The sequence below is a fragment of the Parambassis ranga genome, chromosome 24 (assembly GCF_900634625.1).
Source record: "Parambassis ranga chromosome 24, fParRan2.1, whole genome shotgun sequence".
NCBI lineage: Eukaryota > Metazoa > Chordata > Actinopteri > Ambassidae > Parambassis > Parambassis ranga.
In genome coordinates, this window is record NC_041043.1 from 15,905,626 (window position 1) to 15,929,371 (window position 23,746).

The following is a 23,746-nucleotide window of genomic DNA, read 5'->3' on the forward strand; positions in this document are numbered from 1 at the left end:
GATGCAGCAGGCTGCTCTGCCTCACTGATGGTTGATGTGCTGGTTGTGTGTTTGTGGTGAACAATAAGAACAACATGACATTTGTATGTTAGGATTTACTCATTAGTTTGGTTCATTGTTCAGCTCTGATACATGTGGACTGCAGGTACATGTTGGTTCAATGAGACTGACCAATAGGCTTTGAGGTCTGCTGTCATGTGATGTGAGCATGAGCGGATAGTGAGGTGTGACTTCCTGTTTGCAGTCACACAGCAGCAGTTGTCTGTTGGTGTGCTTTTTTTCATGTCAGCTGATACAAACAGTGTGATGATGTCACACATGGAAATAAATGATCAGAGAACAGAATCACATTTAATAAACACAAACTCAACAAATCATCTCAAAACAAGCATTAATGTCACAGCTGCTTCATTGTACAGTATGGAGAGTCTACAGTCTGTTTCACACTCTCCACCACTAGATGGAGCCTCAGCTCTCTGAGTGACTCAAAGACACTGTGTCAGGATTCATGGTGAATCGGGATCAAAAGCAGCACACAGGAGCAAGTGGAGAAGAATAATAACTGAAGCAATGCAATAAAAACCAAAGAAAACAACAAAATCAAACAATAAGACATATAAAACCATTAAAAGCTAAAAGATAAGCTAAACACTGATATTCCGTCCCCTAATCAATGCAGTAATGTAGAATCAAGATAAAATCGTTGTTTTATTTTGTAAATATTTTTATATATGATTAATTCGGTATGAAATCATCCCCAAACAAAGCTTTATAACAGATCTGATGAAGATGAACCATGGAGGTGTAAAGGTGTCGCCGCTCTCACATCCTCCTCTTCATATTCATCTGTTGAACCAAATGAAACATAATATTTACCGTCAGCTGCTTCTTCTGATCAAAGACTCTGCATCTGGATACTGTCTGGAGAAATCCTCACAGATTGTGTTGCCTGGCTTCAGAGCAACAGTTCATCAGTAGTTACTGTGTGTTGTGTTCAAGTTGTCAGAAATCTGTGAGTCAGTTTAGTAAACAGTGTCCAGTGAGATTGAATGCAGATGAACAGCTGTTAATCTACAGTTTATATCACTGCATGGTGTGACGTTAGAGAGGACAGGGTGTCACAGAGGTGTGTGCTCTGCTCTGTGTGTCACGACCTGGTGTTTATTCATGGTTTTGTTTTCCTTGTTTTGGGTTTTTAGTTTAATCTGTGCCTTTTTGTGATAGTCCAGGTAGTTGTCAGGCTTGTGTTTTGTTCTTGGGTTTTTGTTTAGTTCTTTGTGTGGTGTTCGCCTTGTCTTGTGCTTCCTGTTTTTAATAGTCCTGTCCTCCTTGTGTATTGTCCTGAGTTTTACTTCCTGTGTTTTCCCTCCTTGTGTGATTACCTGCCCTGCACTGATGTGTGCCACCCGTGTCTCGTCTTGTGTATATAGTCTTTGTCCTCCCTGCACTCGGAGCTAGTTCGTTTCGTCTCTCGTAGAGTTAGTGTCTCGTCCCTGTGGGAATGTCTTTGTGTCTCGCCTGCCTTGACCACGTGAACCTTTTGGTAACTCGCTATGTTTTGAACTTCGAACTCTAGAGTCTATGCTAAGCCATGCTACGTGTGATCTTTTGTTTGCATTTTTGTATTTTTTGCCCTCCTGGCCTTGAATAAAGAACTGCCTTTTGATTTTACACCACTCTGTGCCTCTGCAACTGTGTCCTCATCCACCACAACTCCTGACAGTACGAACTAGCCAACATGGACGCAACAGATGCAGATGTGGTCTTATCGGCTGCTTCTAGCCGGAGCCGTGAGGTGACCCCTCACGAGTACCAGCTCAGATGAACCAGCTCAGGAGGAAGCTCCAGGCCAAGCTGGACCTGGTTGACCACTTGCCATCACCTCCCATGGACAGGGGGGAGGTGTGGCGATGGACTAATCACCGGGTCTCCATGCTCCAGATGCTGAGGAGACTGTGGAACGCCAAGCAGGAACTCAGAGCAAGGATGGACAGAGCATTGAATGCAGATCCTTGGCTCCATCTCCATTACTTGAGGGCATTTCAGGATATGGAGGAGTTCGTTGCTCCCTTGGCCCCCATGCTGCCCTCCTGGTTTCCCCAGCCAGCTCTCGACCCTGCGGGAGATCTCCTGGAAGACTTAGGACCGGCCGAGACCCCAGAGATCCCCAAGCAGCTGTCGGAGACGACGCAGTCCTCCCCGGGGCTGCCTGGGGGCGGGCTCCAGATGACGTCGCTCCTCCCGTCACGGCCAGACACCATCACTGACGGCCTTCTTCCCGGACCCCGGGGGACCCTCAGCCCTGTCCATGCTGGGCTTCAGCCCGGACCCTGGAGAGTCCCTGACCCCAGACTCAGTTGTTTCACTGGGATTCTGTCAAGCTCAATTTTGCGCCTAAAACAGAAATACATCTACTCTTGACATTAGATTACAGCTCTCCCGTGGCCTAAAGGGAGAGGAGATGAAAACTGTTGTTGAACATGCAGTTTAGCTCTGAGTGTAGATTGAAGTGTGTTTTATTTCTCTGTCGGTGGAGGGTGCTCCACGGTGTAAGGCTGGGTATCCTCCAGGAAGGTTCCTGTGCAGTTATCCACAACAAGCTCCAAATGACAAAACTGTCAGTTCACTGGGTCCTTCACCGAGTTCTCAAGGTTTCACCCAGGGTCCTCTGTTATTCATTCTCTCTGCTACCCTTTGGTCATATCTTCTAGAAGAAAGTCTACCTCTCCACCAAACCTCATTCAACTCTTCCACTGCTTACTTAAAATCCTAGCTAGTTTTCCGCTGTATTTTCACATAAGTTTTGCATCATGGTTTCACAAGCCAAAGTCACGTCAAATCCCATCTTTCATGACAGAAGAGGAAAACCTTATTGATGCAGCTAAAGGAAAAAAAAAGAATAATCTGACTGAACCAAATGAATGGATTCTTTGAATGAAGCAGCGTGACAGACGCATGAAGCCTGCGGACATGTATGTCTCACTGTCTGTGAGTGTTTCTGGAGTTATACCTTCTATTGTGAGAACATGAAGGTGTCACTTGCTGTTGCTAGTGAGAGAGAGAGTGTCACAGGCTTCATTAGCAGACATGATAGTGGCAGTGTGTTCTGAGCTGCCACATCCTCTGTGTGTTTTTATCTATATGGAAGTCTACATGTGTCCCATTGTCTTCAGCCCTGGAGTCTCTGTGTAACATAGCAGTTCTGGGTCATCTCATGTGCTACACCACTTCCTTTTCATGCAGTATATATACAGATGTATGGATCTATGGAAGCCCACAAGTGTCACTTTCTCATCCAGGAAACAGAAGAATTGAGGACTTTTTGAGGGCGATTCAATCCTGGGACCTCCTGCTAAAGAAGAGTGTGAGTGTTTATGTTTTGTTTTCATTTTATTTTTAGATATGTTTGTTTTATTTTATTTTTTTAGGAATTTGTAAATCCACACTTGTCATGTTGTCCTCAGGGTTTCTGTGGGAACGTCTTGGATTTGAACCTATTCCAATTCTCCAGGACACAGGACACTTGGGGGTTCATCCTGGATTTAAAACTGGGATACTGCACTAAGAAGAGAGTGTCATCATCTCTTTTTGTATTTGTCCCCCGGACTCTCTGGGTAATGTAAATCGTTTGGGATTTGAACCTGAGACCTCTCACTAACTGTATCCAGAGACAAAACCTCTATGCTGATTTGATGTCAGCATGATAGCTTGCTGCATTGCTATTCTCAGCATGGTAAATGGCTGTTTCCACTGCAAAACTTGATTTAAGCCCTTTTCACTGTGGCCCTTGAGCTCTGTTTGTTTCCTCTGTTGTTAGGTTACGCTGCCTGACAGCTCTTCATGGGGAATGTTAAGTGATGCTCTGCAGCTCCCAGAAATATTACGGCGTATATTCTTGGCCCAGAGATACTACAAGAGCTGACGGATGGCCTTTGGTGTGGAAGGAGGAGAAGAAATATAATTACAATTCAAATATTACCCCAATTACTGACTGTACTTTTCTATAGATTTACGTTTTTTTGTAGGATTAAATGGAAGTTATTACAAGGCAGGTTTGAATGTCTGTGGATTGTCTCCTTCCTTTAACATCATTCACATTCCTGCAGACCCTTTCTTCGAACAACAGAAGCCCTCAGACCATGGCCCAGACCTTTCCACCTGTTTCCCTCCACTTCATCAGTGTGTCTTCATGTGCTTGCCTGCACTTTCTGTCTGCTCTGTTTCTTTAAAGAACAAAAAGCAGATATTCAGGCAGAAATTTGTGCCAGTTAAACTTTCTCTGTCAGACGAGCTGCGGCAAACACACAGAAACAGCTTGAGCAAAGATGGAAACAGTGGCTGTCCTTCTTTTGAAGTGTTGGTCTGGAATGCTCTCATCTCAGAATAAACACCTCCAGTTCCAGGCTGGATCTGAATGTTGGATCTCATGAAGCGCAGCTTCTGTCTGTTTAACCTCTGACAACTGACAATTCATGTTGTAATAATTACTCCATTACAAGCATTTACACCATCTTCTTGGCTACCATGGTAACGAGTCCTGCACCAAAAGCAGATATTTGGCAGGACTGTACATATAATATATAAAAAATATAGACACATTGGCAGTCCTATAAACTATAATATTCCAAATTTTACAGTGATTTGTCATAACATTCATACACTAAAGTGTATTTTGATCCATAATTAAATGCATTTTAATAAAAGGAGAAAAGGGCATTTCCTGAAGAAAATGAAATGGTAAATCTGTAGCTTGAAAGAGATACATTTGGCAGATGACCCTCGTTGAAGGGCTCTCTCATAGACTCCCATGTTAAAAAATGACACCGAAATTCCTTAATATTTGAAAAATTTGAATTTTTTGAAAAAATGTGAATGTCCCATGTGAGATGAACATTTTGATAATTGAATCGATCAATGTATGCTGAAGATACGCTGCACCAAAAATGTACGGAAGAATAAAAAGAAGAAAGAGGGTGAAGAACAAGAGTTTGATTGTTGATGAAGATTCTCAGTCATCCAGGTCATCATACGTAGAGAAGATTGAAGCAAGCTTCATCAGTTCTAACTGTTTGGTGAAGCTGCTTGGATGAGCAGCGAAACGTCTTCTAGAAAACTCTACAAGTCCAGACGCCTTGCTTCAATCTTCTCTAAGAGTTTGATTGTTGCCTAGCAACAGCAATCAAACAAAAAACTTTACTGGGAGTTCTTACATGAAATGAAAAAGATGACAGCTTCACTGCTCATCCACTGCGGCTGCGTGGACGGCGCTGCATGACGTCACCGCTAAGGGCGGAGTTACAGCGAAAGAAAAGAAGCAGAGGGTGGATGTGAGCCGCTCCCATCATCCTCAGCATCCCCAGAGGTGTGTCTGCGCCGCCGGAGCTGCAGACTGCGGTCAGACGGAGGCACAGCCCGCACCTGGACCGAGCCGTACCAGCACCCCCCCACCCCCCGGCTCTCCTCTCCTCACTCCGTTCGCACCGATTATGGCGTCAAAGTGTCCGAAATGCGAGAAGACGGTGTATTTCGGTGAGTGAATGCTGGCGTCTCGCTACCGTGAGCTCTTTGAAAGGCTGCGGGGTGGGAGTGTGAACATCTGTATGTTACAGCTGCCTCTCATTTATGCTGGATTATGTTTGTTTAAGGGGGCACAGCTACATCCTTCAGGATCAGGAACGATGTGCATCTGTTTCATTATCAGGCCTATTTATAATGACAATAACATTAATGCAAGACTATGTTGATTCATTGTGATCACAGTAGAGAGTAACATAAGGTGATTATAGGCTCATTTAAAACATCTGAACAGACTTTTTAATGAAGAATTTTGTAATGACCATGAAGGTGTGGAGCCATTTTTCAGTGAGCTGACCCTCACCCACTCACACCCATTCACTAAAGATCCCCCCTGTGACATGGGTCTGGAATCCCTCCCCTTCACAGCCAGATCCACTCAGTAAGACCTCCTTCGCACCACTCATGAAGTGAAATGGGGCGGCCCCTCTGTGATGCTTGCCTCCTTCAGAAAATATTTGCAGAGTTGCTAATAACAACTTTCACATTTCACCGGTGTGTCTGCTCCACTGGACGCAGCTTCGGATGTCTTTTATTGATACTGTTGTCTGTTTGGAGCTCCACAAAGACCGGACTGAGAAAAAGATTTGATCAGCTGTCAATGGAAGTCCATCAGTAGGAGGTGGCAGATGTGACAGATATGTTTCAGGCTGCCAGTGGTAACCATGGTAACCATGATGCTGTTTTTTTTGTTTCTCTTCAACCTAAACGTCCTGTGAGGTGGTGTGTCCAACACACTGACTGTAAATATTCATGGAAAACATGATAGCTCCCTAAAAAAAAAAACGAGGCCAGAACACCTGGAGTGCCACCTGGTGGCTGGCTGCAGTATCATACATAAACCCCACCATGCTCCATGTTAGTGGGTGGGACAGGGTGACTTGCTGAGTTGGCAGTCCACTCTTGTGATGGACTGGTGACCTGTCCAGTGTACTACAGGACAAAGAGGGTTCAGAAGATGGATGGATGTTGGTCCACCGGAAGAGGCGGGACCTTGCTTGACTCTGCATGAAGTCTTCTACAGAGCAGTTTCTTGTATCTTTGTTAAACTAATAATAACCCTTCAGTCAGGCCTGTGCACTGTAATTACATGGTGTCGTTTATATTCAGAGCCACGCTGTGAAAATGACACTATTGTTCTGTAGTTATTTTTATCTGTATGAACAGTTATGCTGTCGGACTGGATATGAAATGAAAATGAAAAAATGCTTCAGCTGGTCACTCCCAGACTCCAACTGCTGTGTATCAGGAAGTAACCGGATTACAGCGCGCCATTAACAGCTTAAGAAAAACCCCTCCTCTGTCATTTTAAGCATCTCTGGACTCTTATTATTCATCATTATGAGAGGCAGAGTAACGCCGTGCCTAACAGTGACCACACACCACAGTTTGTGCGCACCATCTGGTGTGGGTTAATAATTTATTGATCGCCCATTCATCACACGGATCGATTTTCTTTTTGTTTCACTGGAGAACAGCCGCCGGAGCCCCACCCTGCAGCCTCAACCAAACATGCTGCTCCACCTGCACTAACTCTGAGGCTGCCGACGCTGCACAGCAGTAGAAATATGCTTAATAATTGCTTAAAGAACACACAAAGGGGCAGAAAAATCACTTTAAATAGCATCAGACATTCTTCTCCTGACATGGAGACTGTTCTGTGTGTGTCTGTGTGTGTGTTACTGTGATCAGTTGTCGCATATCATGCTGACAGGCTGCCCAGCCGGTGAGCCTGAACAGGAAGTGTCATGTTGTATCAGGCTCAGTGTATCTGCTGGGATATTTTGGGAGGAGGACAAACAGATAAACTGACTGTCAGTGAACTTCTCGCTCCCTCTGTTCATCCGTCTGCCCCTCATACAGAAGTCTCTGAACAACAAAGGCTCTTTGTTCACAAACTATTTTCATTAACACCATCTCCCATTCTGTTTTAATTAGTTACTGGAGTCGGCTCTTGCTGTTTTTGGGGAGTAGTCTTGATTGAAACAGCTTAAAGCAGCCCTAACTCTTTCCTCAATGCTAAGCTAGCAGCCAGCTAGCTTAGCATTGTCTGTCACCACGTTAGTATAGTAGTATGTGTAACTCTCAGAAAGCTCGAGTGTAACCAAGGGGAACATGTTTGTTTCCACGTTGACATGTTCAGGGATCGACTCGGCTTTGGCGCCGGCCTCTAGTGGTCTCATCGTCCGGTGTGTGACAGGTTTGAATGATGAGCCCAGTGCTGTGAGGCAGGACCTCTGCTTTTTTACATGATGAAAGAGGCATCAACCAGCTGCAGTTTTAGGCGTCGTTCTGTGGTTTAAAGTTGCTGTGAGAACAAACAGCGACTCCGTTAAAAGGTTGAATTGATATAAAATCTGTGAGTCATCGTGCTGCCCTTCAGTGGAAAGAATGTGCTGCCGGCTGATACGAACCCCTAAGTGCCCATTAAGAGCTGTCTATCACTCAGACACTCTCACACCAGCGGCACACACTGTAATTCAGCATTGTTGCTCCTGCATTGTAAAGTACAAGAACAGGTTGTGTCACATAAAGTGCTGCACATCTCTCCATCACAAAGGCCTTAATAACAGGTTTATTTGAGCATAATTGAATGATTAAAATCAGCCTTAGAAGGTAAAACAGAGTTTCATCTGCACACTGAGGAACTGAAGAAAGCATGTTTGTGCATTTGTGTACGTCAAACCATCGTCCCCGCACAGCGCGACACCTCTCTGCTCTGTGATGACCTGAGTGGGAACATGCTCAGTGTATAAATCTGACAAGAACAGTTCGTCCTGATCTGCCCGGTGCAATGTTTCAGGTTGTGAAAGCATTTATGTGGGAATCATCCGGCTCCATGAACACTCTGATCATCGCTGCAGTTTTTATGACACAGTTTGATTTGTTTGAATGATTTTTTTTCTGTCCCCTCCACAGCGGAGAAGGTGTCCTCTTTGGGCAAAGACTGGCACAAGTTCTGTCTGAAATGTGAGCGCTGCAGCAAGACGCTGAATCCAGGAGGACATGCTGAGGTACTGCAGGGTTTAGTCTACTGTTGACCTGATCATCAGGAAAATCCCACTATGACTGTCATAACTTGGAAAGGGTCAAAGCAGCATTTTATTCCAGAGGTATAAATGCAGTAATATCAGCCCGAGGCTCTGAGCCGTGTGTGGTGAAGAGTTCCCTTTTTCTTCCTCCAGCAAACCTCAGCAGGAAGTCGTTGATTTTATTTGTGGTTGAGCAGATCCTGCAGAAAGTCTTTACCACAAAGAAATCACATCCACTTCCCTTATTATAGGAGGAAGTGCAGATTATGAAACTGTGTCTTTATTTTTCAGCCTCTGAGGTTTCTGACGCTGCCATTGCACTGTTTAAGGTCAGAACTAGAGTCACTGCGACACATGTAAATGTCTGAAACACCACCTGTGTGGATGAACACTGCTGGAAACCGTTAAAGGACACCACTGTCAGGACAAAGAGGGTCATCACTGAAGGTGTAGCAGTAGCAGTGGTGTATGTGTGTCTCTGTTTCTATAAACACACCGTTAGAAAAGAAGCATTTTAATAAAAAACCAGCGGGGATCATTTGTACCTCTGGTTCAGATCTGTACAGAAATTCTTGTTACCATTTGAGGTCTTTTCACTGTCACCTTCATGTTGTGCAGCATGACGGGAAGCCTTACTGCCACAAGCCGTGCTACGCCGCCCTGTTTGGACCCAAAGGTGCTGTTTTACTCTTTCATTTGAAACATTTGATCCGGATCGATCGCCATGTTTTCAGGTTTTGCTAAACACACTGTGTGTGTGTGTGTGTGTTTCAGGTGTGAACATCGGTGGAGCTGGCTCCTACGTGTACGACGCTCCTGTCAATGAAGCCCCTGCAGCCGTTTCCATGGAAACTGATGCCAAACCAGAAGAAGAGAAAAGAGCCCCCGCACGGGGACCGGTGAAGGGTGAGGAGAGAAATGTGGAGTAAAAATAGCAAACCTGTCATCACGTAGGAGAGAGGAGGACCGGGTTCAGAAAGGTTTATTCAAACTAATCGATTAATACAAATCACTCTTCCAGCTGCAAGTTTCTCATCCTTCTCTGGTGGACCCAACATCTGCCCCAGGTGCAACAAGACGGTGTACTTTGGTGAGCAGATCTGTGTCCTCATATCTGACATATCTCCGCATCTTTGAGTGTTTGAACGTGTCTGAGTCAGCTGGTTGCCGTGGTGACCGTCTCCATGGTGGTCTCTGTGTCTGTGTGCAGCTGAGAAGGTGTCGTCTCTGGGGAAGAACTGGCACCGGCCATGTCTGCGCTGCGAGAGGTGCAGCAAGACTCTGGCTGCTGGCAGCCATGCAGAGGTGAGCGGTGGAGGCTGTGCTGCTGTGCTGCACTCAGAGTTTCTTCTATTCAGAGATCACTGATGAGTTTGTGGCCTGGGGCGGAGGTCGGTGAGTCACAGCTCCTGTTGCCTGCACTTCGATCCTTTGAGTGATTATGCAGCAACGTTGGTAGGCAGGAGACCTGATGAGATCTATCTCTGTTATATAAAACAAACTCCAAGCTGTCAGCTTGCTGTGTCCTCAAACTCCATCAGTCAAATGTGGCACACGTCCGAGACCATCTGCTGTTTTTGAGGCCCATCCTGAGAGATTTGAGAACTGCAGAAACTGGTGTTCCTCAAAGTTTAGTCTTGGGCCCTGTGTTATTCATTATCAGCCACCGACCCCTTGGTTGCATCCTGCACTCTGTCATTTCTTGAGTTGAATCCTGAGAGATCTCTGCTGCAGTTTGTAACCATGGGTGAGACTTGGGTCCACCGCTTCCAACCAGAGACCAAAGAACAATCCAAACATTAGAACTAGCCTCCATATCATTAAGTTATGTCCTCTGTTTCTGAGTGCTGCAGGCGGACGGCCTGGAAAAGGGTCGTACTGTTACAGGGGCCGACTGCGCTAACATGTGAATCAGCTAACATTCAGACCACAATCACCATCAACCAACACGAGTTCACCTCAGACACCTGTTCTCACCCCCGAGGTGAAGAAGGGGCTCAGTGGGCTCATTATTTGGCCACATTCTGGAGGTCCAACATTCCAAATTAGGCCATGCACTTATCAATCAGCTCTTCTTCTTCTCTTTGTTGAGCTTGCATATAAATAGGCTGTTTAAGTAAAGAGTAAACAGTGCAACGATATAAGACGATTGTTTGTCTCTGCTGCAGCATGATGGACAGCCTTACTGCCACAAACCGTGCTACGCTGTGCTGTTTGGACCCAAAGGTATGAATCCACAGCAGAACAGGGCACTCACACATATATATGTGATTTCACTGAAGCTTCCTCGTTCTCTCTCTCAGGTGTAAACACTGGAGGCGTCGGCAGCTACATCTACGACGACCCAGAGGCCGAGGACCAGCCCTGAACCTGCAGACGCTGCTTCCACCTCCAGGACTGTCAGTGTCTCTCTGACCTGCCTTCGTTGTGACTAACGATATGTACCGCACTCACAGGGATGGATACATAGATGTTTATGTTGTATTTGTATATGGTTTATATATCTATTTTTTGTACTGAAACAAACCTTTAACGCGTCCTCCCGTGTGAGTTTCACACTGTTTTCTTGGTTCTCTTTGCCAAACACTTATTAGCCTGCTTAAGCAGTGAATTCACTATTTATTGGTAGTTTTTTAGACTTTTGTGCACTTACAACATGTACTGTATGAAAACAACAAACCAGCCTGCCTGTTTATTTCCAGTGTTATTCGATTCAGGCTCTTAAGATAAAGGACGACCGTAGATGTAGTGACGCACACAGACATTTTACTGAATGTTGTGAAGGTGAAATTGTTACACAAGTGCTCAGCTGTTCACGTTTTATACAGTAAAACTGTGTGATTGTGTGTATTAATAACCATTGCATTTAATAATTAGACAAGGTTCATTTCATTTATGAAGAGCAGCTCATTCAAAGGAGAAAAGAAGTGTTTTTAATTCATTAAAATCATAAAAAAAATCAACATGTTCTGTATTTTTTGTTGTTAATATCAAAACAATCATCATTTTAGGTGTGTGTGTTTAAATTGTCAATTCATAACAAAACAATAAAATTAATAATCCAATTATTGATACAAAAAAATATATATATACTTTTATTTTGTGGTCAAAACTGCAGAACTTCACAAAGAGCTCCTCTGTGGTTCAGTCTCATGGTGAAAACAGACGCTGCATCGTCAACATCAACATCCTGTTCAGTGTTTACAGTTAAGCTCCGCCTTTAAAAAACTGCAGCCAATTAAAACGCTCCAACGTCACCAACAGGATGAAGATGGCTCCGCCTCTTACTGGAAACAGGAACCCCGGAAGTGGAGACGAGTCAAGTTAAACAAAATAAGACAGTACGGACAGTTTGAAGACAAAATGATTTTAATAATAAACATATAATTGATAATGATCAATATGTAGTAATCGGCGGAACAAAAGGAATTTTTCACTGTCACTATTTTTTTATTGTTGTGAAGAATACAAACAAATGTATTTATATAAAATAAATACATGTCACACATAAACAGTTGTCGCAGAATGGTTTTATTTTGAAAGGCGGAACCGGAAACGTTGTTCTGGCTAAGTTAGCATTTCTGCTATTTCTGCGTTTGCAATCGCACTAGCAGCGAAGCGCCGTCTCTGGACGAGGCGTCCGTCGATTTGTTTTTAGCAGCAGCAATAATTCAAAACACGCAAATTTACGTCCGAAGAGCCGCCGAGTCGACGATATAAACGTTAAAAAACGTTTTCTGCGCGAGAACAACTCGAAAAGAAAGCGCTTTGTCTACTTAGCTAATTGTTAGCTAACTGTTAGCTTGTGACGTTGTTAGCTAAAACAACTCCGCTGCAGAGGAATTTCACTGCCTGTTTATGTTTCCGCCGCTAAACAACAATGCTAGACGGATCTCCGGCTCATATCGATGAAGCCAACGGCAACGTCGAAAACAACAACCCGATATCGGTGATTTCCAGCAGCGATGGGCTGAACGCGGCTAACAAGGCGAAGCAGGCGCTGTTGAAGAAAGGAGGGAGGAAGCTGCGGACCGCGGCGCCCGCCCTGCATCACCAGAAACCCCCGAGAAACAGCCCGAGCATCCGCCTGTCGGACCACAACAACAACAACACCCTGACTGCCTCGTCTGTAAAGAAACCCGCAGCCCTGCCCGGTACCGAGCTCCCAGCCGGTACTCTCACCGTGCAAAGCCCCCATCACGTCAAACAAGGAGCCAAGAAGGAGGTAATTGTTCGGTGTTGCAGCTTTGGTCTGAGGTGTAGGTGAGGCTGAGATCTTAGTCTGTTTGGTGGTTTGGTTTCAGTTTAAGGTAGAAAGTTGGAGATTTATGAGGTTTGAATCATAAAGAAGACACATTGGATTGTCTGTGGATTGTTTTCATGTCACAGAGAAAAATAAAATAAACAGTAATGCCACATTTCCATAATGTTTTTGAAGGTAAGACAACACACTAGTGTTCAGTTATTTATTAAATCATTTAGATGTTGATGTATAATGTCATCAAACTTAAGGCTTTTAACGTGACGCAGTACAGTAGACCTGTGATGAACAAGCCTCTCTTCCTCTTCCTGTCAGCTGAGTCAGCCTGAAAAAATGTCCCAGGTGGTGTAACACCTAAAACGAAACTCATCATCAATGTTGTGTGGTGAAGGAAGTGGCTGGCCAGGTTCTCTCTGTGGTCTAAATGCCGAGCAACTGGTTGTAAAAGTCTGTGTGTGTCGATAGATCCGACAACAACAACAACATTTGGGAGTGAAGCTTGACGGGAGCGAGGTTCGGGTTTAAAGATTCAAGGTTTTTGTCTCGTGTAGTGTAGATGTTTCATCAATCTTTGCAAACAACAGTTCACATTAGGCCTGTCACAACAACAGATTTTGCTGGGCGATTAATTGCCAAGAGAAATTATTGTGATAAGCGATAATATTGTCGTTTTGAGACCATGTTCAACTGATATAATGATAACGACACATAATGCAGGTACACCTCAAAGATCAATAAACTTTCATTTGTAAAGAACATTTAACACTTAAAGGCCCCCAATCATCAACATTATTATTATTATTATAATGTTGATGTTAATATTATTATTGTGAGTAGTGGTAGGCCCTATTACCATAGCTTAGCTTAGCATAGTCAATGTCTTTGGACAACGTCATAGAAGGTGAAGAAACCACTTAGAGGGCTGCAGGCCTCAGCTGTGTTGCAGGAAATAATGAACCCTGAAATGCCATTAAGAATACCTGAACTACAGTTTTGTGATTGTGAAGTTAAACAAAATAAGACAGAAGAAGAAGACAAAGTGATTAATAATGATTTTAATAATAAACATATAATTGATAATTATCAATATGTAGTAATCGGCGGAACAAAAGGAATTTTTCACTGTCACTGTTTTTTATTGTTGTGAAGAATACAAACAAATGTATTTATATAAAAAAACAAAAACAAGTAACAGGATGTGATTAACAAAATAAGTCAAACAGAAATTTTACTTAAGGTTATATTAAAATATGCCGTTTAATGTGTATATATATATATGTTTTAATATACATTAATAAATGTCACACGTATGTACGGTTGTCGCAAAATGGTTTTATTTTGAAAGGCGGAACCGGGAACGTTGTTCTGGCTAAGTTAGCATTTCTGCTATTTCTGCGTTTACAATCGCACTAGCAGCGTCGATTTTTTTTTTTTAGCAGCAGCAATAATTCAAAACACAAACCCCCTCGGAAAGATTCATTACCCCGGAAATTTCTTTAAATTTGCTGACTTTTGAAATGCACTTGGGAAAATGGCTCTATAGCGCCCCCTAAGGTGTGGCCCTTTGATTTAGTTACGTTGCCATGTCAACAGTCCAGTGATGTCATCAAAGGAGACAAGACAACATAACGCATTCCAAAACTCTTTCAACTCTTTACGGTGTGGCGTCACACTTTGAACAGACATGTATGCTAATAGCATGATACCGTCACAGCGCTTGTTGTACGTCTCTGGAAATGAGAGGAGAGGAGACAGCGATGGCCCCGCGGATCGCAAGGTGTGCGAGGGCCCGCCATGCTGCTTGCAGCTTTAATTTATGTTTATTGATGCATAATGATGTCCTGTGATATTTGTGTTTTAATTGGGTTAAATAAATGTGTCTGTTTTGTAGCTGCTGAAATCCAAAGGTGGCAGATTGGAGCGAGGAGCTGCACAGCCAGGAGGCCAGTCGGCCCGCAGCCTCCCACGACATGATCAGCTCACCCAGACTGTGAATGCCAGGAGCCACACGGCCAAGCAGAGCCACGCCGCCGCCGCTTCTCACTCCACCAAGAGGAAGGATAACAGAAGCCCCAGTAAGGCCGCCGCTGTCCCCCAGTCTTCACCCAGAGAGCAGAAGAAACCGCTCCATGCCTCAAACAACGTCAAGATCACAAACGCGGGGCCCGAAAACCTCAAAGATGGCGAGAAGGTCTACGCTGGACCCAAGTTCAGCGAGCCGCCATCACCCAGTGTCTTACCCAAACCACCCAGTCACTGGGTGGGAGAGAACGAGCCTCTGCGGAGCGACCAAAGCCGCGAACAAATGACTGTTCACCTGAAGTCGCTGCTGAAGGTTCAAGGCACATCGTGACCACAATCTAGAAAATCCAGATCAGAGCCGACCTACCCGACATGCGATTAATACCCACAATTGGAAAGTTTATGACGACGTAAACAAGTATAGCTTTTAACACACTGCAATATAAAGGAGGGAGTTTTTATTCACTGTAGTACAATTTCCATTTAACCAACATGCTGCCTGCATGTGTTAACATCTCACACACGTTGTGTTGTTGCTGGACATCAGACTGACATGCTGCATATGTCAGGGGTTAACAAGGTATTTCCTGACTTCCTGTTGAACATTTTCGTTACTATATATGTGAGATTTAAACAACAACACAGTGTGTGTTTGATGTTTACATTATGCAAAGTGACGACGGCACGTTCTTTGTGAACACTTTTGAAAAGGCAGACATGTGTTTTGACTTTTTTAAAGCGCTTGTGTTAATGTACATAATATATTGTAAGCATATATTTGTGTATATTTTCATGTTATTTTAACTGAGATTCTAGTTTTGTTACTGAGGATTTTCCAAAAAAGAAAATAAGAAAAAAAAAAAAAACCAGTCCCCCGCGAACTGACGCACTTTGTTACAGCTCCTTCGGACGTGGTGGATGTAAGAAGGACTTCTCTTACTGATTTGCACTGGAACTGAAAGTGGGAAGAGCCTAACTTTGTTGTTCCAAAGCTTGACCAGACACTTTGATTAGATCCACCAGCCAGCTGAGAGGACGTTCAGGTCCAGGCTGGGGACCTTTCAGAACGGCACGGATAGCGGACAGATCAAAAAGCCATGGCCAAACATGCTTCCCCTGAACACGGGTCCAGCCGGCCGAGAGTCGGATCAGGGACGATGAAGCCTCAGCGGACTGAAGAGAAGGCGATGATGTTAAAAGTCTCACAGCCAGCTGCTGCACAAAGCCAGTATCAGCATCCACACACAGTGCTGTTTGTTTTTTTTAACTGTGTTGCACTGACTCCACGTTAAGCTGCAGTTATTTTTGTCATGAGTCCACACTGTGAAAAGGTGGAAAAATATTTGAAGTCGATGCTACAGGACCAGAGGAAAGCGGCTGCTCTGTTATTTTACTCCAACACACACAGAGTGCGCTGGTTTGATTTCTGCTACAAATCAGAGGCATTAATGTGAGTTCACACTCTGGCGAGAGCAGTGAGAGAATGTACAAGGTATGAAAACGCTGTGGCTCTCACTCTGTGCTGACGTCTGTTCAGTCGTTACTTTTATCGTTAACCCTGCATCGTGTGGCCTAAAGCTTTCCTGGAGAACGTGTGTGGCCGCTGCAGACTGCAGCTCCAAACAAGCTGCGTGGAGGGAGGGCGGATGTTCATGTGCACAGACGACACGCTACGGCCCGGTTACTTCGTCAGAAGAAAGCTGTAAGAACGAAACGGGATGCTTCAGTGTGTCGTCCATGTGCGCGTCTGTGTCTGATAATGATTGACTTGTTGGTTGTCAGTACGTGTTGCGGCCGGTGACGGAGTGAAAAGTGAAAGTGATGAAGCTGTTTCAGTATCTGTTTATAGCTGACAGCGGCCTCATGTGGGCGCAGCTGGACTTTCTGTATTTTAACATGTTTTAAGGGGACTTCACAAACCGCCTCTGTTTTTCCTCCCCATTCCTCCGAGTGTTTACCTGCAGAACATGATGTGTTTGATACCGATAATCTTGTGACCACCTGTGTTTTTTCCTTTTTTACTTTGTATTTGTCTGGATGCAGCTGCTGGATCTTGTTTTTTTTTGAGCTCTGACGTCACTTGAATGGAAAATTGTATTCATGTAGCGAAGACTGCCCATTTTATTGCAGTGTTTTAAAACTTCATTCCAGCCATGAGGCTATATGCAGACCTCCGTAATTTGGGAAACAAAAACATTTATTTTACAAAGTGTTTCATATCTAAATTAAAAATTAAATTAAAATATTGGTAACCCCTGTAAAGTGTTGACAGTGTCTTCTGTTTCCTCCATCGAAGATTGGAACAGGATCTGTACAAAGGGTTAATGTTTGGCTAACCAACAGTATTGTTCATTTTATTGATTTTAGGTAGCTGGGATTGGCTCCACCCCCCCTTGACCCTGCACTGCAGTAGCAGCGGGTTCAGTGGGTGGATGGTGGGTGGTGGGTGGTGGCAGCAACATCAACATGCACATTTTATGCAACCTGTTACAAACCGGTTCTGCTTTTTTAGGCAGCTTGGGGAGAAAATTCAACGTGTGTGTGTGTTGAGCATGCAGACAGCAGGGAGGAGAACGATGCACGTGAAGCCACGTGCTCAGATTAGAAAATTGATTTGGATACACCAGCAGAAATAATCTAAGCTCACTCTGCACATTTCCCACTCGCATTGTGTTCATTATTTTATCGTTTTGTTTTCCTGAATGTTGCATGTTAGGGGCAGCAGAGGCTCAGTGGTAGAGCAGGGTTGTCCAATAACCAGAAGGTTGGTGGTTCGATCCCAGCTCCTCCCTAAGTCATTGTTGTTGTGTGTCCTTGGGCAAGGCACTTTACCCGCACTGCCTCCAGTGCACTCGCTGGTGTGGCGCTCCTTGCTGGTCATTGTATGACACTGCTTGCTTAAAGTATCTAAAATAAAAATGTGACGTTTATGATGCCATAAGCACGGGGTTAATTACTCCTTGTAGGGGCTGTAAGAAGGCTTTTTTTTATTTTAGATACTGTATTAAAAAAAAAATTCTTTACAGCTGCTGCCAAGCAGTGTCATACAATGACTAGCAAGGCGCGCCACAGGCTAGGGTGAAGTGTCTTGCCCAAGAACACACAACTGGGAGGAGTTGGGATCAAACCACCAACCTTCCGGTTACGGGACAACCGTGCTATACCACTGTGCCACTGCTGCCCGGAGCAGAATTATAGCTGCTTTTGTAAACACGTTGCACATATTTCAGCAGAAATGTCAAGAGCACCTGTGATGATGAGCTCATCAACAGCAGCAGGAACACCTTCACAACTTCCCCCTCTTTTTAAAGCAACGTTAGAAAGGCCAGATAAGAAAATGCACAGGAGGTTCTCATGTGGACAAAAAACAGCTATTTTAATCCAGCAGGGTTTGGTGAACGGACGTTGCTCATATGCCCTGAAGAGTGCATAAATATAAGCGACAAATAATCATAGAGAGAATGTATTAAACCTGCCTTCACTGCTATCCATTGACTTAGTTATACCCACATCATAGAAAACTCACCATGAATAATTAATAATGATTTTATTTGATTACCTCATCATTCGTTATGGAATATTAAGTCAAAGTTACATCATACAGCTGCATGTTTAGTCAGAGCTCTAAATGCCACCGTGAGGCTGCAGTGTGCAAAGCATTAGCACACATCTTTAGCTTGTTTTACAGTGGCATGAGGGAACTTAAGTCACTTCCTCTTTAGTACTTCAGAAACATCACATTCACCAGCACTTGTTCAACACTGCAGGCGAGGTTGTGAAATATTTTCCACATGTCTTTCGAAAGTCCGGAAGTCATCACATCGAGGTGACGTTGTGTTCAAGCAGCAGCAGCTCAGAGACTCTGACAGTCCACAGAGAGACGGAGAAGCAGAATGTTGGACTTCAGGTGGATTCAGATGTCTTCATGTCTCCTCCTGGTGCTTCACTTTACAGGTAAGGAGACATGTTACAGAAATACCATCATTATTTGGATCTGTTGGGTCCAAACTGGTCCTCAGTCATTTGTCATGTTTCTCTTCTCTTCAGTAACTGCAGGTCGAATGTCTGTTTTAAAGAGGGGTGGAGAGGACGTCACTCTGAGCTGTGAGAAAGTTATCAATGACCAGAATAACTGTGATGGTACTAACTGGATCTACAGTCCTTGGAGAGTCCTTCAAGCCACAGGACTGATCAGACTGGGACAGATCAATGAAAACATCTCAAACAAAGACAGACTGAGTGTTACAGAGAACTGTTCTCTGATCATAAAGGAGGTCAGAGAGGAGGATGTTGGTCAGTATGTCTGTCTACAATACAAGAAAAAAGGACGCTCACACACTCTGGTTCATGTGTCTCAGCTTGATCTGTCTGTTGTTATCAGTGAGTATTTACATCATAACTGTCCTGTTCTAACAACAATAATTATTGATCACAGTGATGAAGTGATTTTGTCTAATTTGTGTTTTTCTCTCACATTATCTCCATCTTCACAGTGACTGAAAGTAAGAACACTGATCAGGTGGATTTATTCTGCTCTGTGGTTCCATATGATCGCTGCAATCACACAGTGAGGTGGCTGTTTAATGGTAAAGACCTGGATGGACAACCAGACATATTGATAACAAAGTCTGAGTGTTCCAGCACTGTGAAGATTCTGGATCAGATCAACTTTGTTTACGATTCACAAAACCTTTTGAAGTGTGAAGTTACTGATGATGAAACTGGAAAAGTGCAGCAGTTTGACTTCAACCATCAAACCTCAGGTGAGAAAACAGCTGAAATTATGATGATCTGCTCAAGAGAAATGAGAAACACAAAATGTTCTTTGATATATATACCAGAATAAACTAAACATGAAACGTTCTCTACAGGTGGCACAAAACCAACTGAACCTCCACCAACCACTGAAACCAAAGGACCAGACCAGAGTAAGTACGGGTTCACACTGAGATTCTGTCATGTCCCTGACATTAATGCCACATGTCTCTGATGGATGTTGTACTTTTTATATGTTTCCATGACAACAGTGGATCAATAACTGTCCGTTTACTTCATGCTGAGACAAAGTCTGGATTCATGTGGTCATTTCTAGAAAAACACAGAACATGACATCATGACCCCTGTGTGTGAACATGGAGACGTACTGAAGGCCAGGCTTCATGCGTCTGTCTCCATAGTAACCAATATGATGAACCGATGAGTTCAAAATGTATTTTTTATATGTGATTCTGTGAAATAATAGAAGACAGAAAAGAGGTTTGAATGTTTGTTTTGTGTTTGCAGGTTTGCTGAAGTCCATTATTGTCTCTGTGGGTTTAGCAGCACTCATCATAACTGCTGTGACAGTCTGTCTGTGGACCAGAGCTAAAGGTGATTGAACGACTCACTGAACAGTCACATCATAACAAAGTGAAACTGACTCTCTGCTCTTATTGTTTTAGGGACTCAAAGGCAGAAGGATGAAGGCAGAGTGAGTATCAAGTATTTACACATGAAGCTCTTCACAGAGCAAATCTGTGTGTTTTTTTATTATCTACTGTGATTTCAATGTGTGAAGCTCTTCTGGGTCTTTTCTGGTTGGAGGTTGTTGGTTTGAATCCCTTCAATCTGCTCTGAGAACATTTAAAGTGTGTGTTTTCACAGGTGTACAGTGATGAAGATGAAGGTGCAGTGAACAATGAAAACATCACAGAGTCTTCTGTTTGACTCCACTGATGATGTTTTATTTTGAAATCCTCCTCTTCAGTGTTTTCAGCTCTGTTGTTCTATCGAGTTATTTTGATTCTTTGTGAAGTTGTGTGTCTGAGTCTCATTTTGTTGGATTTATAAAATGAGTTTGAATATAATCTGTGACAGTCTGCTGTTTGCTGCTGCTGATGTAATCTACATACATAATGTGTTCATATTCAGGCTGATGGTGTGTTTTTAAGGTGGAATTCTCCTGCAGAACCAATAAATACATCATGTCAATAATTCAGCTGCTGTTTTTATTTTGTTCTTCAGCCTCTCTCTTGTCATGACTTCCTGTTTTCTCATCCATCCATCCATCTTCAACCGCTTATCCGGGGCCAGGTCGCGGGGGCAGCAGTCTAAGCAGGGACACCCAGACTTCCCTCTCACCAGACACTTCCTCCAGCTCCTCCGGGTGAATCCCGAGGCGTTCCCAGGCCAGCCGAGAGACATAGTCTCTCCACCGCGTCCTGGGTCTTCCCCGGGGCCTCCTCCCAGTGGGACATGCCCGGAACACCTCCCCAGGGAGCCGTCCAGGAGGCATCCGAACCAGATGCCCGAGCCACCTCAGCAGCGGCTCTACTCCGAGCTCCTCTCGGGTGACTGAGCTTCTCACCCTATCTCTAAGGGTGCGCCCAGCCACCCTTCGAAGGAAACTCATTTCGGCTGCCTGTATTCGCAATCTCATTCTTTCGGTCACTACCCAAAGCTCATGACCATAGGTGAGGGTAGGGACGTAGATTGACCGGTAAATCGAGAGCTTCGCCTTCCGGCTCAGCTCCTTCTTCACCACAACAGACCGGTACAGCGACCGCATTACTGCGGAAGATGCACCGATCCGTCTGTCAATCTCCCGCTCCATTTTTCCCTCACTCGTGAACGAGACCCCGAGATACACAAACTCCTCCACTTGGGGCAGGAGCTCTCCTCCCACCCAGAGAGGATAAACTACCTTTTTCCGGTCGAGAACCATGGCCTCAGACTTGGAGGTGCTGATTCTCATCCCAGCCGCTTCACACTCAGCTGCAAACCGTCCCAGTGCACACTGGAGGTCCCGGCTCGATGAAGCCAACAGGACAACATCATCTGCAAAAAGCAGAGATGAAATCCTATGGTTCCCGAACCAGATCCCCTCCGGTCCCTCGCTGCGCCTAGAAATTCTGTCCATAAAAATTATGAACAGAACCGGTGACAAAGGGCCCTGCCGGAGTCCAACATGCACTGGGAACAGGTTTGACTTACTGCCGGCAATGCGAACCAAACTCCTGCTCCGGTCATACAGGGACCTAACAGCCCTCAGCAGAGGGCCACAGACCCCATACTCCCAGAGCACCTCCCACAAGATGCCGCGAGGGACACGGTCGAACGGCTTCTCCAAGTCCACAAAACACATGTGGACTGGTTGGGCGAACTCCCATGAACCCTCCAGCACCCTGCGGAGGGTATAGAGCTGGTCCAGTGTTCCGCGGCCAGGACAAAAACCACATTGCTCTTCCTGAATCCGAGGTTCAACTATAGGCCTAATTCTCCTCTCCAGTACCCTGGCATAGACTTTCCCAGGGAGGCTGAGGAGTGTGATCCCCCTGTAGTTGGAGCACACCCTCCGGTCCCCCTTTTTAAAAAGAGGGACCACCACCCCGGTCTGCCAGTCCAGCGGCACTGCCCCCGATTGCCACGCGATGTTGCCCCACAACATCCAGAGACTTAAGGTACCCAGGGCGAATCTCATCCACCCCCGGTGCCTTGCCGCCGGGGAGCTGTTTGACTACCTCGGCAACTTCAGCACAGGTGATGAACGAGTCCACCACTGAGTCATCAGCCTCCGCTTCCATAACGGAAGGTGTGTTGGTGGGATTGAGGAGACCCTCAAAGTACTCTTTCCACCATCCAACCACCCCCTCAGACGAGGTCAGCAGCTCCCCACCTCTACTAATTACAGTGTTGGCAGAGTACTGCTTCCCCCTCCTGAGGTGCCGGACAGTTTGCCAGAATCTCTTTAAGGCTGTCCTCCTCCATGGCCTCCCCGAACTCCTCCCAGGCACGAGTTTTTGCCTCTACAACTGCCCTCGCTGCAGCACGCTTGGCCCGCCGATACCTATCAGCTGCTTCAGGAGTCCCACAAGCCAACCAGGCCCGATAGGACTCCTTCTTCAGCTTGACGACATCCCTGACCTGACCTCCCTGACCTCCGGTGTCCACCACCGGTTCCGGGGATTGCCGCCACGACAGGCACTGGCGGCTTTGCGGCCGCAGCTTTGGACGGCCGCATCGACAATGGAGGTGGAAAACATGGTCCACTCCGACTCAATGTTTCCAGCCTCCCTCGGAATCTGGGTGAAGCTCTCCCGGAGGTGGGAGTTGAAGATCTCCCTAGCGGAGGGTTCGGCCAAACACTCCCAACAGACCCGCACAGTGCGTTTGGGCCTGCCGGGCCTGTCCAGCCTCTTCCCCCGCCAACGGATCCAACTCACCACCAGGTAGTGATCAGTTGACAGCTCAGCCCCTCTCTTCACCCCAGTGTCCAAAACACAAGATCAAAGGTCAGATGACACAATTACAAAATCGATCATTGACCTCCGGCCTAGGGTGTCCTGGTGCCAGGTGCACCGATGGACAACCTTGTGCTCGAACATGGTGTTCGTTATGGACAAACCATGCCCAGCACAGAAGTCCAATAACAAAACACCACTCGGGTTCAGATCAGGGAGGCCGTTCCTCCCAATCACACCTCTCCAGGTGTTACTGTCACTGCCCACGTGGGCGTTGAAGTCTCCCAGCAAGATGACAGAGTCCCCGGTTGGGGCGCCATCCAGCACCCCTCCCAGAGACTGTAAGAAGGTCAAGTACTCTACACTGCTGTTCGGCGCATACGCCGAAACCACAGTGAGAGGCCTCTCCCCAACCCGAAGGCGCAGGGAGGCGACCCTCTCACATGCTGGGGAAAACTCCAACACATGGCAGCTAAGCTGTGGGGCTATAAGCAAGCCCACACCAGCCCGTTGCCTCTCACCATGGGCAACTCCAGAATAGAAGAGAGTCAACCCCTCTCAAGGAGTTGGGTTCCAGAACCCGAGCTGTGCGTGGAGGCGAGCCCGACTATATCTAGTCGGTACCGCTCGGCCTCCCG

The 23,746-nt window shown here is 45.4% G+C and overlaps 3 protein-coding genes across 3 annotated transcripts; all 3 read left to right on the forward strand.

Moving 5' to 3' along the window:
- Positions 1–5,351: 5,351 nt before the first annotated feature.
- LOC114428646 (cysteine-rich protein 2-like) lies at positions 5,352–11,520 on the forward strand. Its single transcript, XM_028397240.1, has 8 exons — positions 5,352–5,529; positions 8,494–8,588; positions 9,225–9,282; positions 9,381–9,512; positions 9,628–9,696; positions 9,817–9,911; positions 10,775–10,832; positions 10,910–11,520. The coding sequence occupies exons 1-8, from the start codon at positions 5,487–5,489 to the stop codon at positions 10,972–10,974; spliced, it is 615 nt and encodes a 204-aa protein (XP_028253041.1). The 5' UTR covers positions 5,352–5,486; the 3' UTR covers positions 10,975–11,520.
- Positions 11,521–12,183: 663 nt separating this feature from the next.
- On the forward strand, positions 12,184–15,782 carry LOC114428980 (proline-rich nuclear receptor coactivator 1-like). Its single transcript, XM_028397796.1, has 2 exons — positions 12,184–12,831; positions 14,759–15,782. The coding sequence occupies exons 1-2, from the start codon at positions 12,487–12,489 to the stop codon at positions 15,218–15,220; spliced, it is 807 nt and encodes a 268-aa protein (XP_028253597.1). The 5' UTR covers positions 12,184–12,486; the 3' UTR covers positions 15,221–15,782.
- Positions 15,783–18,702: 2,920 nt separating this feature from the next.
- On the forward strand, positions 18,703–20,505 carry LOC114429111 (uncharacterized). The gene is made up of 7 exons (XM_028397959.1): positions 18,703–18,843; positions 18,937–19,269; positions 19,383–19,652; positions 19,761–19,817; positions 20,173–20,259; positions 20,331–20,359; positions 20,473–20,505. Exons 1-7 carry the CDS (start codon positions 18,783–18,785, stop codon positions 20,503–20,505), a joined length of 870 nt encoding a protein of 289 aa, XP_028253760.1. The 5' UTR covers positions 18,703–18,782.
- The last annotated feature ends 3,241 nt before the right edge of the window (positions 20,506–23,746 follow it).

Coding starts and splice junctions, on each gene's coding strand:
- LOC114428646 (XM_028397240.1), top strand. CDS start 5,487: ATGGCGTCAAAGTGTCCGAAATGCGAGAAGACGGTGTATTTCG. Junction 9,513..9,627: donor CGCACGGGGACCGGTGAAGG/GTGAGGAGAGAA, acceptor TCACTCTTCCAG/CTGCAAGTTTCTCATCCTTC. Junction 9,912..10,774: donor CTGCTGGCAGCCATGCAGAG/GTGAGCGGTGGA, acceptor TCTCTGCTGCAG/CATGATGGACAGCCTTACTG.
- LOC114429111 (XM_028397959.1), top strand. CDS start 18,783: ATGTTGGACTTCAGGTGGATTCAGATGTCTTCATGTCTCCTCCTGGTG. Junction 18,844..18,936: donor CCTGGTGCTTCACTTTACAG/GTAAGGAGACAT, acceptor TCTTCTCTTCAG/TAACTGCAGGTCGAATGTCT. Junction 20,260..20,330: donor TCTGTGGACCAGAGCTAAAG/GTGATTGAACGA, acceptor TTATTGTTTTAG/GGACTCAAAGGCAGAAGGAT.
- LOC114428980 (XM_028397796.1), top strand. CDS start 12,487: ATGCTAGACGGATCTCCGGCTCATATCGATGAAGCCAACGGCAACGTC. Junction 12,832..14,758: donor AACAAGGAGCCAAGAAGGAG/GTAATTGTTCGG, acceptor TCTGTTTTGTAG/CTGCTGAAATCCAAAGGTGG.